Below are 16027 nucleotides of genomic sequence, written 5' to 3'. Positions count from 1 at the left end.
TACTGTCTCCATCTTGTCCTACTGTCTCCCTCTTGTCCTACTGTCTTCATCTTGCCCTACTGTCTCCATCTTGTCCTACTGTCTTTTTCTTGACCTACTGTCTACATCTTGTCCTACTGTCTCCCTCTTGTCCTACAGTCTCCATCTCGTCCTACTGTCATCATCTTGCCCTACTATCTTCATCTTATCCTACTGTCTCCATCTTGTCCTACTGTCTATATCTTGTCCCACTGTCTCCATCTTGTCCTACTGCCTCCCTCTTGTCCTACTGTCTCCCTCTTGTCCTACTGTCTCCATCTTGTCCTACTGTCTTCATCTTTCCTTACTGTCTACATCTTGTCCTACTGTCTCCCTCTTGTCCTACTGTCTTCATCTTGCCCTGCTGTCTTCATCTTGCCCTACTATCTCCATCTTGTAGTACTGTCTTCTTTTTTTTAGCTAACTGGCAATTAGGCCGGTTAAAACAAGTTGAAAGGTTGAACTTGATGGACATGTGTCTTTTTTCAACCCAACTTACTATGTTACTGTTTCCATCTTGCCCTACTGTCTCCATCTTGCACTGCTGTCTCCATCTTGTCCTACTGTCTTCTTGTTTTCGGCCAACTGGCAGTTAGGCAGGTTAAAAGAAGTTAAAAGTTTGAACTTGATGGACGGGTGTCTTTTTTCAACCTAACTTACTATGTTACTGTTTCCATCTTGTAGTAAATGCTATAAACTGGTACTTTTTCCTCGGTGGTTTAATTTTGGTATCGCAGCACTTTGCTTCCATCCAAAGCCATCAATAGTGGTTCCAAAATATAGGTGTCGATACAAAACAGCGCAGAAGTTCTGCTGCAAAAGTGCCTTTATTTAGTTAAATTTAGTTAAATAAACTTTAAAACTAACTTTTGCAGCAGAACTTCTGTGCTGTTTTGTATCGACACCTATATTTTGGAACCACTGTTTCCATCTTGTCCTGCTGTCTAAATCTTGCTCTATTGTCTCCATCTTGTCCTACTGTTTTCTTGGCCTACTGTCTCCATCTTGTCCTAATGTCTCCATCTTTTCTGCTGCCTCCATCTTGTCCTACTGGCTTTATATTTTCTTACTGTCTCTATCTTATCCTACTGTCTCCATCTTGTCCTATTGTCTCCCTCTTGTCCTATGTCTCCATCTTTCCCTTTTGTCTTCTTCTTGGCCTACTGTTTCCATCTTTTCCTACTGTCATCTTCTTGCCCTACTGTTTCCATCTTGTCTTACTGTCTCCATCTTTTCTGCTGCCTCCATCTTGTCCTATTGTCTTCACCTGGCCTTCTGTCTCCATCTTGTCCTACTGTCTCCATCTTTTCTGCTGCCTCCATCTTGTCCTACTGTCTCCATCTTGTTCTACTGTGTTCAGCTTGCCCTACTGTTTCCATCTTGTTCTACTGTCTCTATTTTGTCCTACTGTCTCCATCTTTTCTGCTGCCTCCATCTTGTCCTATTGTCTTCATCTTGCCCTACTGTCTCCCTCCTATCCTAATGTCTCCATCTTGCCCTACTGTCTAAATCTTTTCCTACTGTCTCTATGTTGTCCTATTGTCTCCATCTTTTCTGCTGCTTCAATCTTGTCTTACTGTCTCCCTTCTATTCTACTGTTTTCTTTTTGCCCTACTGTCTAAAACTTTTCCTACTGTCTCTATGTTTTGCTACTGTCCTACATCTTTTCTGCTGCCTCCATCTTGCTCTACTGCCTCCATCTTGTCCTACTGCCTTCTTCTTGGCCTACTGTCTCTATCTTATCCTACTATCTACCTCTTTCCCTACTGTCTTCTTCTTGGCCTACTGTTTCCATCTTGTCCTACTGTCATCTTCTTGCCCTACTGTTTCCATCTTGTCTTACTGTCTCCATCTTTTCTGCTGCCTCCATCTTGTCCTATTGTCTTCACCTGGCCTGCTGTCTCCATCTTGTCCTACTGTCTCCATCTTTTCTGCTGCCTCCATCTTGTCCTACTGTCTCCATCTTGTTCTACTGTGTTCAGCTTGCCCTACTGTTTCCATCTTGTTCTACTGTCTCTATTTTGTCCTACTGTCTCCATCTTTTCTGCTGCCTCCATCTTGTCCTATTGTCTTCATCTTGCCCTACTGTCTCCATCTTGTCCTACTGTCTGTATCTTTTCTGCTGCTTCCTCTTGTCCTACTGTCTCCATCTTGTCCTACTGTCTTCTTCTTTCCCTACTGTTTCCATCTTGTCCTTCCGTCTCTATTTTGTGCTATTGTCTCCATCTTTTCTGCTGCCTCCATCTTGTCCTACTGTCTCTATCTTAACTGCTGCCACTATCTTGTCTTACTGTCTCCCTCCTATCCTAATGTCTTCTTCTTGCCCTACTGTCTAAATCTTTTCCTACTGTCTCTATGTTGTCCTATTGTCTCCATCTTTTCTGCTGCTTCAATCTTGTCTTACTGTCTCCCTTCTATCCTACTGTTTTCTTTTTGCCCTACTGTATAAATCTTTTCCTACTGTCTCTATGTTTTGCTACTGTCCTACATCTTTTCTGCTGCCTCCATCTTGCTCTACTGCCTCCATCTTGTCCTACTGCCTTCTTCTTGGCCTACTGTCTCCATCTTATCCTACTATCTACGTCTTTTCCTACTGTCTTCATTTTGTCCTACTCTCTCCGTCTTGTCCTATTGTCTCTGTCTTGTTCTACTGTCTCCATCTTATCCTACTGTCTCTATCTTATCCTACTGTGTTCATCTTGTCCTATTGTCTCCCTCTTGTCCTACTGTCTCTATCTTGCCCTGCTGTCTTCAGCTTGTCCTGGTGCCACTATGTTGCCCTGCTGCTCTACTGATCTTTCATACTATCTCTGTCATCTCCTACTCTCTCTACCTTTTCTTACCATTTCCAACTTGCCCTGATGTCACTATTTTTCTTAATATCACCCTGTTCCTCTGCTCTTACTGACCTGCTCTACTGTAGCTTCTGTCGTCCCCCCCCCCCCCGATTATTCCTACTGTAAGTCTCCCTCAGTGGGGTCCTACTGTATATTTCGTTTTTGAGGCATATTTAGGGCCATATTTGGGCACCTTCCAGCTCCTTCTCTGCATTCCCACAGGCTGGGATGGTCTCGCCCGTACCCACTGGAGGCTGCAGAGATTTAATATGCAGGTCTTGTGCCCACTACACTCTGTACTGCCGATGACGACACGAGCCAATCAGACTCGCACTCAGGGCATAACACACTAAATGGGAGAATTTTGATGCAGCTGCTTTGACTGAGAGAGCGAGAGGCTGCAGGAGATTCTGGGCTGTGGGTAGTTGCTGCTATTGGAGAGAATAAAGAAGCAGTGGGGGGAGAGAATTAAAGAAGAGACGCAGGAATCCACCTCGCTGGCCGGCAGGACTGCAGTGATGCCTGAGCCTAAATGGATTACATGTGGATTGACAGCCCATATTCAGGGATCAGAACTGTATTAGAAGAGTCCGTTTCTGCCGTCGTGGCCCCGCTGGGAATACGTTGCGGAGAGCTGGAAGCCCACAAGGCCGTGCCAATGGAAAACGTATTTTTGTGAGTAAGGACAGAATGATTTCTGTGTGTGTGTTTATGTGTGTGTGTGTGTGTGTGTATGTATGTGTCTGTCTATGCATGTGTGTGTATGTATGTGTCTGTATGTGGGTGTGTGTGTCTATGCATGTGTGTGTCTGTATGTATGTGTCTGTATGTATGTGTGTGTATGTATGTATGTGGGTGTGTGTGTCTATGCATGTGTGTGTCTGTATGTATGTGTCTGTATGTATGTATGTGTGTGTATGTGGGTGTGTGTCTATGTATGTGTCTGTATGTATGTGTGTGTATGTATGTATGTGGGTGTGTGTGTCTATGCATGTGTGTGTCTGTATGTGTGTGTCTGTATGTATGTGTGTGTATGTATGTATGTGTGTGTATGTATGTATGTGGGTGTGTGTGTCTATGCATGTGTGTGTGTGTGTGCATCCGACTCAGCACAGCCCTGTCTCTGTCGTGGCAAAATGACCCCAGAGGGTGTTGCCTCTCCTGATCAATCCCAATATCCGACACGGAAAACCATCATTTCATTCCCCTTATTTCCCATAGGATGTGTCTCTGGCCAAAGCTGTGGTTCTAGTGAGTTTGGCCCTTAGAGCAGCAGTTATATGTATGGGAAATGTATGAGACTGTAGTAAAGTGTGTATAGTAAGGCATGGTGGGGCTAGGCAAGGTGATCACAATTGTTGGATTATGTGCAGATTAAAGTAAGGCAATGCCAGGAGAAAGGGCTGTTACTGTGGGACGGTGTGTATAGTAAGGATATGATGGGACAGTGTGTATAGTAAGGATATGATGGGACAGTGCGTATAGTAAGGATATGATGGGACAGTGCGTATAGTAAGGATATGATGGGACAGTGTGTATAGTAAGGATATGACGGGACAGTGCGTATAGTAAGGATATGATGGGACAGTGCGTATAGTAAGGATATGATGGGACAGTGCGTATAGTAAGGATATGATGGGACAGTGTGTATAGAAGGATATGATGGGACAGTGCGTATAGTAAGGATATGATGGGACAGTGTGTATAGAAGGATATGATGGGACAGTGTGTATAGTAAGGATATTATGGGACAGTGTGTATAGTAAGTATATGATGGGACAGTGTGTATAGTAAGGATATGATGGGACAGTGTGTATAGTAAGGATATGATGGGACAATGTGTATAGTAAGGATATGATGGCAGGGAAATATAGCAATAGTTAAAAACTTGCAGGTGGGCCCAGCTACTACTACTACACACAATGCTGCTCTGGGCCTTTATGTAGAGACCCAAGGCCCATTGGTACCAGCTGTAGTATTCCCAGCAGAACTCACTGGGTACATAACCCGAAAAGTGTATATACTTGTTGGGACCTAAAAATGATGTCATAGCAGTATGGCCAATGATGTCATAAATCAGATTCTTGTTACATAGTTACATAGTTAAATTGGGTTGAAAAAAGACAAAGTCCATCAAGTTCAACCCCTCCAAATGAAAACCCAGCCCCATACACACACCCCTCCCTACACTCACATAAACTACAGTACAACCCCCATTTTACATCCCCTGATTCTAAGTTTTCCCGTATTTTACATTGTTATTTTGTAGTCCCACCTATATATTCTGCATAATACATCTCCCTCGTTTTACATTTTCCTGGATTTGACACCATTTTTTTCTGGTCCCCTGAAAAACATAAAATGGGGGTTTGTACTGTGTATATACCTATATATCTATATACCCGTAACTACCTGAGCTGCGACCAACATTCGAATGAATCTCTGTCTTAATATTGTTGTAACATCAACACACAGTAAGTCTCATTTTATACTCACTTATTGAATGTAATAGGTAGTTTCCCTTTAAAATAACCTTTGGTATGATGCAGACCATTGGTTTTCTGAGACAATTTGCACTTGGTCTTCATTTTTTAAATTTTTTTGTGGTTTTTTGAGTTTTTTGATTTTTGTGCAGCAGCTCTCCAGTTTTGAATTTTATCAGATATCTGGTTGCTAGGGTCCAATTTACACTAGCAACTAGGCAGAAGTGGGAATGAAAGACTTGAAGATGAATAAGAGATACCTGAATAGAATGATGTCTAATAAAAAAGTAACATTGACAATACAATTGTAGCCTCACAGAGTAAAAGCTCTATAACATACTAAAGGTTGACTCAAAGGTGAACTGCCCCTTTAATAGCTCAGAACCTGCAAAGCTGAGAAATTGGGTAAGTGTTGTTTCACTTCTATTCATTTCACTTGTATACGATGAAGGGTTTAGGCATGAGGTTTAGTGACTTCTAATATCCTTATTGTTTACAGTAGGGGGTACATTATCCCTTATAATACATGAGTGATACTCAGAGTTCCCTGTATAACTCAACCTGCAGCCTTGTGCCTTTATATGGTCACAGAACAACCCCTCAGTGACTTCTAATATCCTTATCATTTACAGTAGGGGGTACATTATCCCTTATAATACGAGTGATACTCAGAGTTCCCTGTATAACTCAGCCTGCAGCCTTGTGTCTTTATATGGTCACAGAACAACCCCTCAGTGACTTCTAATATCCTTATCATTTACAGTAGGGGGTACATTATCCCTTATAATACATGAGTGATACTCAGAGTTCCCTGTATAACTCAGCCTGCAGCCTTGTGCCTTTATATGGTCACAGAACAACCCCTCAGTGACTTCTAATATCCTTATCATTTACAGTAGGGGGTACATTATCCCTTATAATACATGAGTGATACTCAGAGTTCCCTGTATAACTCAGCCTGCAGCCTTGTGTCTTTATATGGTCACAGAACAACCCCTCAGTGACTTCTAATATCCTTATCATTTACAGTAGGGGGTACATTATCCCTTATAATACATGAGTGATACTCAGAGTTCCCTGTATAACTCAGCCTGCAGCCTTGTGCCTTTATATGGTCACAGAACAACCCCTCAGTGACTTCTAATATCCTTATCGTTTACAGTAGGGGGTACTTTCTTTATAGTTACATAAGGTTTATGGTAACTTTCTGTGAGGGCTGTGCGCATTATTTAAAGGGCTTTTGCTCCTGATTGGGCTAAATAAAAGTTTAGTTGCTCATTAAATAAAATACGTGCCACAGCAGTGCATGGGGTAAATTGAGAAGAGAAGCACATTGATTGGCTGACTGGCTGTGGAACAGGCAATGTTGCGTCTCATGGGGAGGTTCATATAATTAGATTAGGGCTGATTAGGGGATTAGTGTTGGCGAGAGCAGAATAAAAAGACAAGACACTTGGGCCAATCAATGGAATCCGGTCTGTAGGGTAATAACCTTCTCAGGGCACAGCTGCTCCCCCTTTCTCTCTGTTTGTTACCAACTTAATATCCTTAGCGTTCAGCTGGGAGGTAGAGCGGAAAACAAATTTTGTGCTTCTTTAAATCATGCAAAATTTAGCTGTTGCCATGGCAACCACGTCTGGTAACGTTGGGGCGAGTTCAGATGCCTGTTTTACCTTTGTCAGATTTTATCCAAGCCAAATAGATCGTTAATGGCCAAAATTGCCCCGTCACTGCTCCGAATGTTATTTAAAGTGTATTTATTCCGTATGTTATAATGACTAATTCTGAGCAACTTTTCAATTGGCCTTCATTTTCTTTCATGTTCTGACTCTCCAGCTTTCAAATAGGGTTCACTGACCCCATCTAAAAAAACAAATGCTCTGTAAGGCGACACATATAGGGGCAGATTTATCAAAGGTTGAAGTGAAAATTCGAATGAAAAAAATTCGAATTTCGAGCTAATTTTTGTGTACTTCGACTAGGGAATAGTCCAAATTCAAATTTGAAAAATATTCAAAAATTATCATGTACTGGCTCTTCGACTTCAACCATTCACCATCTAAAACCTGCCAAATTGCTGTTTAGCCTATGGGGGACCTCCTAGAACCTATTTGGAGTCATTTTTTGGGGGGGGGGAAACTTTGAATCTTACGTTTCGAATTTAATCGAAAACTGAGCTATTCAGCCAAAGAAAAAACCCCTTCGATTTAATTTCGGTTCGTCTTTTTGAATTCGAATCTCGAAGTTTTTCAAATTCGACCCTTGATAAATCTGCCCCTTATTGTTATTCTTACTATTTTTTCCTCATCTTTCTATTCAGACTCCTCTCCATATTCTCTTATTCAAATCAATGTATGGTTGCTAGTGTAATTTGGACCCTAGCAACCAGACTAAAATTGCAAACTGGAGAGCCGCTGAATAAAAAGCTAAACTCAAAAAACGCAAATAATAAAAAATGAGAACCAATTGCAAATTGTCTCAGAATATCCCTCTCTACCTTATACGAACAGTTCATTTAAAGGGGAACAATGCGTTTAGTTCACTAATACCCACCCAAATAAAAAAGCTATATAGTAACTGCTTACTCCTTGTTTATGTAACACCTGGTGTCAACATTTGTGTTGTGCCCTATATATATATATTTATTTTTTAATAGTTTTATTTTGAGGTTTTTCAAAACATAACAAGATAGATTACAAGAAAGGTAGGTACATATTCAGGACTGGTCTAATCACTCCCTCTTTACAGGGTGCTGAGGGTCAATAATGGTTATTACTTATTACTAATTGTTATCATCTGTTGTGTGGATGTCTAACCAGGGGGACCATATCTTCTCAAATTTCAATGGGCATCCCCGGACTTCATAGGTAAAGGTGACCATAGACGTAACAATTACGATCTTTTTTGGAAACAATGTTTTCAGGAAAGATCATTCATTTCAATACACACGTGTAGAGCTGAATGGTCAGATAAACATATAGAAACAATGGAATTCTACCTGTATCTTATGAATCAGCACTAACAGTGGCACCTGATCAAAATTTTCCGTCCAACGAACCGACCGATATCAAAGTCTTCTGCCGATATCGGTCGGCTCTTTTTTCACCATACACCAACCGAATATCGTACGAAAATTAGTATAGTACGATATTATCTGTGTCTACGGCCACCTTAAATCTAATGGCAGGGAGGAGTTAATTGACGGGCTTATCCCACTGGGCAACTGCGGGTCCCGTGCCTCCCAGCCATTTTTTTTGCATAGAACAGTGGAACCCTAGCAAGGAACCTGGTTTTATTCAGTGGAAGATACTTTTCTTCCAGTCCTAAGAGACATGTTTCAGTTGTGCATACGTTTGGAAAGTCTAGGTTAATTACAAATACGGATGCACCGAAACCAGGATTCGGTTCAGGATTTGGCCTTTTTCAGCAGGATTCGGCCGAATCCTTCTACCTGGCTGAACCGTATCCGAATCCTAATTTGCATATGCAAATTAGTGGGGAGGGAAATTGTGTAACGTTTTATCACAAAACTAGGAAGTAAAAAATGCCCCTTCCCACCCCTAATTTGCATATGCAAATTAGGATTCAGATCGGTATTCGGCCAAATCTTTTGTGAAGGATTTGTGGGTTCGGCCTGAATCCAAAGTAGTAGATTAGGCGCATCCTTAATTACAAGATAGTAAGCTATGTCCCTCCAGTAGCTTTGTGTTAGAGTCCTGCGTGGAACCAATTTGTGAAACCAGAATCGGACCCGCAACCCGGATACTTACCTGCATGGACCCGCAACCCGACCAGCAAGTAGCTTATCCACAACCCAATCCGCTGACCATCAAGAAACAGGAAGTGCTGTCGTTGAAAACCGGGAGTGACATCATTAGAAGTTGGCGTGCTCAGAAAAAAAGGAGTAAAACAGGAAGTGCTGTCATTGCAAACTGGAAGTGACATCATTGGAAGTAGGCGTGATCAGAAAAAAAGGAGTAAAACTCGCTAATGAGAAGACCCGCGACTGAACCACGACCCGCAAACCAGGAGAACCACCGACCCACATCTATACCCGCTCGTGAAACTTCTACCTGCAACCCGCAGAGTACTGCAGGTTTTTGCGGGTGACCTGACCCGCTGCAGGACTTTGTGTGCCCCATATTTAAGAGTCACCACCGGGTGGTTCAGGGTCCGTAAAAATTTGGATTTGTTGGTCAAAAAATGGGCACGAGGGGGAAGTGGGTAGAGTTTGGGTGGTTTTTGGGTTTCAGTATAATGGCTCATGGCCGGGTTGTGGGTGTCTGCCAGGATTTGATACAATGTAACAACAGACAGTTCCATAATCAGCAGCTTCTGTTACATTGTTTCACCCCGTCAGTGAGACGTGAGTAGTGAGGATTGTGCCACAGTCTACAGTGTCGCTGCCATAATGACTTGTCATGTCGGATGAGCTTCAGGACACCTTCCTCCCTCGCTAATTCGATCCAATTAGAAGTATCCTTTCTGCCAGGCTAATGATCCGGGGGATAAAGATAATCAAAGAGGAAAGAAAATGAGACTTTTAAAGGACGGCTCATTAATGAGAGTGCAAAATATCCATAAGGCAATGGGTGGGGGGAGCAAAGAGGATTAGGGAAAGGGCAGGAAAAAAGCCGACTATTCCTTAATGGAATAACAGGAGCAGCGGACAATAAAGTGACCCAGTTTCACAAAATCATCTGTTTTATTGTTATTTCACACAAAGAAACGAGGATCCCGTGATTTATTGTAACCATGACAGTTGCTGTGAAAAGTGCCATCCTGGGTGGAAAGTGGAAAGTTTTATTTGCACCCAAAAGAGGCAAAAAATAGGCACATAAGGTTGCTAAACATGTGGCACGGTGCAAAATGCAATGGGCAAAAGTACTGAAGTAATTAAATACAGGGCTCCACTGTGCCTGCAGCCCCCACTGGGACACCCTGGACACAAATGCTCTGTACTAACCTCTAATACAACCCTTGTAATATTACCCCCTAAAATCCACCCTGATCTCATGAGAACACACTCAAGCACAATATCAGGGGGCGACCAGGTTTCATCCTTCTCTCTATTAATCACAACTAAAGGTCCCCTGTGAGGCCGATGTGCAGCGAAGGAAAGATGAACGGCTGGGTGCCGGGCTTAGCAATGTCGCTCACGGGGGCTGAGAGAGAGAGAGAGGTTTGCTTTGGAGCAGAGGGATTAGCAGATGAAAAGAGAAATAGAATATTATATTAGTAACAGTCATTGTACTGCCTGACATCATGTGGAGTACCAATGTCTGATTCATCTTAGTGCAGCCGTTCCCTTGCCTTTAATCATATACTCAAGTGTTTATTGCTCTCAGTAAAGTGTCAATTCAACTAAAGAATAACTTCAAATAGAAAGGATGCCTGTATCTTATACGGTATCTCTCTGTACAGACTATGAGCAAATTTAGGGGACTGTTCCTGCTGAATTGTGCTTAGTACAGGGAATACCTATGCTGCCATAGTTTTATGGGATCTCTCTGTACAGACTATGAGCAAACTTAGGGGGCTGTTCCTGCTGAATTTTGGTTAGTACAGGGAATACCTATGCTGCCATAGTTTTATGGGATCTCTCTGTACAGACTATGAGCAAATTTAGGGGACTGTTCCTGCTGAATTGTGCTTAGTACAGGGAATACCTATGCTGCCATAGTTTTATGGGATCTCTCTGTACAGACTATGAGCAAACTTAGGGACTGTTCCTGCTGAATTGTGCTTAGTACAGGGAATACCTATGCTGCCATAGTTTTATGGGATCTCTCTGTACAGACTATGAGCAAACTTAGGGGCTGTTCCTGCTGAATTGTGCTTAGTACAGGGAATACCTATACTGCCATAGTTTTATGGGATCTCTCTGTACAGACTATGAGCAAACTTAGGGGCTGTTCCTGCTGAATTGTGCTTAGTACAGGGAATACCTATGCTGCCATAGTTTTATGGGATCTCTCTGTACAGACTATGAGCAGACTTAGGGGCTGTTCCTGCTGAATTGTGCTTAGTACAGGGAATACCTATACTGCCATAGTTTTATGGGATCTCTCTGTACAGACTATGAACAAACTTAGGGACTGTTCCTGCTGAATTGTGCTTAGTACAGGGGAATACCTTCCCCTCAGGTGGTCTTATTATTAGGCAACGGGCCCCTGGATGGTGGGACCAGTCACCAAGTAAAATTGGCCCAGCTTTGTATGAGGCTCAAGTGTAAGTGGAACATTTACAACCCGGGTGTCTAAATCCATATATTTACATCAGGGAGTCCATGTAACCCCACCCCCCCTCACTCCAAGACCGATTCCATATTGAGCATGAAATCAGTTTGTTCTCTATAGCAATGAGATACTTGTTTAGCTTTCTGATTGACAGAAATTAATCCTTTATCACCCTGCAGTCTGATGTTTCTCATTTCACGCATGGCACCCAAATGGGCAGCTGTCACACGTTTGATTTGACTTGACGTTTGACTTGATTTGCTGAAGAATCTGATAAATAAGTGAGACTGTTCCTATAGGTTTTGTGTATCAATCAGAATATTGTATTTATCCTGCTGTGTGTTCTGGGTATTATACATGGAATTGACACTGTATTTATCCTGCTGTGTGTTCTGGGGAATTATACATGGAATTGGCACTGTATTTATCTGCTGTGTGTTCTGGGGTATTATACATGGAATTGGCACTGTATTTATCTGCTGTGTGTTCTGGGTTATTATACATGGAATTGGCCCTGTATTTATCTGCCGTGTGTTCTGGGGTATTATACATGGAATTGGCACTGTTTTTATCTGCTGTGTGTTCTGGGGTATTATACAAGGAATTGGATCTGTATTTATCTGCTGTGTGTTCTGGGATATTATACATGGAATTGGCACTGTATTTATCTGCTGTGTGTTCTGGGATATTATACATGGAATTGGCACTGTATTTATCTGCTGTGTGTTCTGGGGTATTATACATGGAATTGGCACTGTATTTATCTGCTGTGTGTTCTGGGGTATTATACATGGAATTGGCGCTGTATTTATCTGCTGTGTGTTCTGGGGTATTATACATGGAATTGGCACTGTATTTATCTGCTGTGTGTTCTGGGGTATTATACATGGAATTGGCCCTGTATTTATCTGCCGTGTGTTCTGGGGTATTATACATGGAATTGGCACTGTATTTATCTGCTGTGTGTTCTGGGGTATTATACATGGAATTGGCACTGTATTTATCTGCTGTGTGTTCTGGGGTATTATACATGGAATTGGCCCTGTATTTATCTGACGTGTGTTCTGGGGTATTATACAAGGAATTGGATCTGTATTTATCTGCTGTGTGTTCTGGGATATTATACATGGAATTGGCACTGTATTTATCTGCTGTGTGTTCTGGGGTATTATACATGGAATTGGCACTGTATTTATCTGCTGTGTGTTCTGGGGTATTATACATGGAATTGGCACTGTATTTATCTGCTGTGTGTTCTGGGGTATTATACATGGAATTGGCACTGTATTTATCTGCTGTGTGTTCTGGGGTATTATACATGGAATTGGCCCTGTATTTATCTGACGTGTGTTCTGGGGTATTATACATGGAATTGGCACTGTATTTATCTGCTGTGTGTTCTGGGGTATTATACATGGAATTGGCTCTGTATCTATCTGCTGTATGTTCTGGGGTATTATACATGGAATTGGCACTGTATTTATCTGCTGTGTGTTCTGGGGTATTATACATGGAATTGGCACTGTATTTATCTGCTGTGTGTTCTGGGGTATTATACATGGAATTGGCACTGTATTTATCTACTGTGTGTTCTGGGGTATTATACAGGGAATTGGCACTGTATTTATCTGCTGTGTGTTCTGGGGTATTATACATGGAATTGGCACTGTATTTATCTGCTGTGTGTTCTGGGGTATTATACATGGAATTGGCACTGTATTTATCTGCTGTGTGTTCTGGGGTATTATACATGGAATTGGCACTGTATTTATCTGCTGTGTGTTCTGGGGTATTATACAGGGAATTGGCACTGTATTTATCTGCTGTGTGTTCTGGGGTATTATACATGGAATTGGCTCTGTATTTATCTGCTGTGTGTTCTGGGGTATTATACATGGAATTGGCACTGTATTTATCTGCTGTGTGTTCTGGGGTATTATACATGGAATTGGCACTGTATTTATCTGCTGTGTGTTCTGGGGTATTATACATGGAATTGGCACTGTATTTATCTGCTGTGTGTTCTGGGGTATTATACAGGGAATTGGCACTGTATTTATCTGCTGTGTGTTCTGGGGTATTATACATGGAATTGGCACTGTATTTATCTGCTGTGTGTTCTGGGGTATTATACATGGAACTGGCACTGTATTTATCTGCTGTGTGTTCTGGGGTATTATACATGGAATTGGCACTGTATTTATCTACTGTGTGTTCTGGGGTATTATACAGGGAATTGGCACTGTATTTATCTGCTGTGTGTTCTGGGGTATTATACATGGAATTGGCTCTGTATTTATCTGCTGTGTGTTCTGGGGTATTATACATGGAATTGGCACTGTATTTATCTGCTGTGTGTTCTGGGGTATTATACATGGAATTGGCACTGTATTTATCTGCTGTGTGTTCTGGGGTATTATACAGGGAATTGGCACTGTATTTATCTGCTGTGTGTTCTGGGGTATTATACATGGAATTGGCACTGTATTTATCTGCTGTGTGTTCTGGGGTATTATACAGGGAATTGGCACTGTATTTATCTGCTGTGTGTTCTGGGGTATTATACATGGAATTGGCACTGTATTTATCCTGCCGTGTGTTCTGGGTATTATACATGGAATTGGCACTGTATTTATCCTGCTGTGTGTTCTTGGGTATTATACATGGAATTGGCACTGTATTTATCTGCTGTGTGTTCTGGGGTATTATTCATGTAATTGGCTTTTTACTGCTGTGGTTTTTGGAATGTATGAAATTGACATATTTAATAAACCACATGTTATATACTCTGGGGCATTCTGAAGCCTCTCCAAACATGATAGGTAGCACAGGCAGATTCAGGTGCTTCTTCATCCGTTGAAATACTCGGTGAAAAGCCAATTGTTGGTTCATGTGCCACCGTCCAAAAGTGTAAATTGAAAATTCACTTTTAAAAATGGCCCCAGCTGTTCCATCTCTGGAAAAGGTTCAGTTGAATCAGAGAGAGCGAGATTCTTGCAAAACTGAAATTGAAATGCCATTCCCCGCTCATTTATTTTGCCTGTAGCCTTGGCATTCAAGAGCTGCCGCCCCGTTTCCATGACCTTTCTGTAGTGGTTTTAATAATTAAAGTTTATTATTGATTTGCCTCTTGGATACACTGGGTCCGACAAACCCACAGCATGAAGGGGTTCCGAAAAGAACATTTTTACTTAAAATATAATAATGGCAACCGAATAAAATGATTTTTATTTAGCCGAGTTTGTTCAAGTTTATTGATACCTTTGTTAAAGCCAAAAAACACTGTGTAATAGAACATACCTCCCAGCATCTCAATTCCCAAGTGCAATTTTGGACGCAAGTTGCCATGGTTTTTTACCAAGAATACAACTGTTTAGGCGAGGGGTCCAGGGCCGGCTCTCTTTCCTGGACCCCCAACCAGACCATCAAGGGGAAAGTTAAGGAGAAGGTACAGTGGGGAAACATTCAGGGGGAGAGCATAACAGATGCCGGGACGAGGGCTCTTTAGTTCACCAGGAGTGTCATTGTAGTGCCAGTCCCGATGGGCCCCAGACACTCCTGTCCGACCCTGGTTCCATTCTTTTATATGAGCTGATGCTTGATTCTTGGGGTGGGGCATAAGAATCTGGGTTTACATCAGAGCATAAGTCGCCAATAACGAGCACAAAAGCGTCATAAAAAGAAAAAGACAGAAAATTGCCACTTAGTTGTGCAAGGGCGGACTCCCGCGACACTCTCAATGGCTGCTGTCACTCAAGTAGGGCAGATAAGTGCAGGAAACAAGACACAGAAAACAGCGGATATAATGATATAAACCACAAAAATCACTGGGCTGGAACAATCGCTATTGGGCCGCACTTAGCCGAGAGACAATGATGGGATCATGTGCCAATCCCTGATGTGCCAGTCGTATACATGGGCTTTTTGGCACAATTAGAAATGACAGGTTAAGAAGAAAAACTGTATTTTTGCCTGAGAAGAATGTATAATAATGTTTAGCACTGGGGAGAGAGCGAGAGTGATAAAATAGAGACATAGAGAGACTGTGGGAAGAGATAGACTCAGAATGTGGGAGACTGGGGAGTAGAGAGTCAGTTGATGGGGCACAGGGAAGAAGAGAGAAGGAGATATTATGAAGGGGGAGAGAGAATGTTGGCAACGGAGGAGTCACTTTCATAAACTAGACACTCTCAAGGGATTTTGGCTGCCATCTTGGCCACAACAGCTTATTGACTGCTGTATGGGCCCAAGATGATCCCAGACAAGTATCTTAATTGGGTTTCCTGAAGAGCCTTTACAGCCACCCCTCATGTGAGGAGATCTTTGTCCTGGGATCCAAATAATCCTAGGAGTCTAGTTCGGCCCATCACTTGGCCATGACCAGACAATTCAATGGAGGCTTCATCCTTTGCTTTTAAAGCCATCAGTGGCTACAGTTCCTCATCTTAGA

At 42.1% G+C, this 16027-nt stretch overlaps 1 protein-coding gene across 3 annotated transcripts in view; it reads left to right on the top strand.

The window, feature by feature from the left end:
* The window catches only part of arrb1.L (arrestin beta 1 L homeolog), a 110352-nt gene that overhangs the window by 40325 nt on the left and 54000 nt on the right, over positions 1–16027 (top strand). Inside the window, exon 1 of one of the 3 annotated variants that reach the window (XM_041582787.1) lies at positions 3073–3530. The exons of 1 other annotated variant lie outside the window; for it this stretch is intronic. In XM_041582787.1, coding sequence (XP_041438721.1) covers positions 3388–3530 — 143 coding nt within the window. In that variant the 5' untranslated portion in view covers positions 3073–3387. Of the gene's footprint in view, positions 1–3072; positions 3531–16027 lie in introns of those variants that run through there. One more of the 3 variants, XM_041582788.1, reaches the window with a different exon arrangement.

Source organism: Xenopus laevis, chromosome 2L (assembly GCF_017654675.1).
Source record: "Xenopus laevis strain J_2021 chromosome 2L, Xenopus_laevis_v10.1, whole genome shotgun sequence".
In the NCBI taxonomy this organism is placed as follows: domain Eukaryota; kingdom Metazoa; phylum Chordata; class Amphibia; order Anura; family Pipidae; genus Xenopus; species Xenopus laevis.
This window is presented reverse-complemented; position numbering and strand designations above follow the sequence as displayed.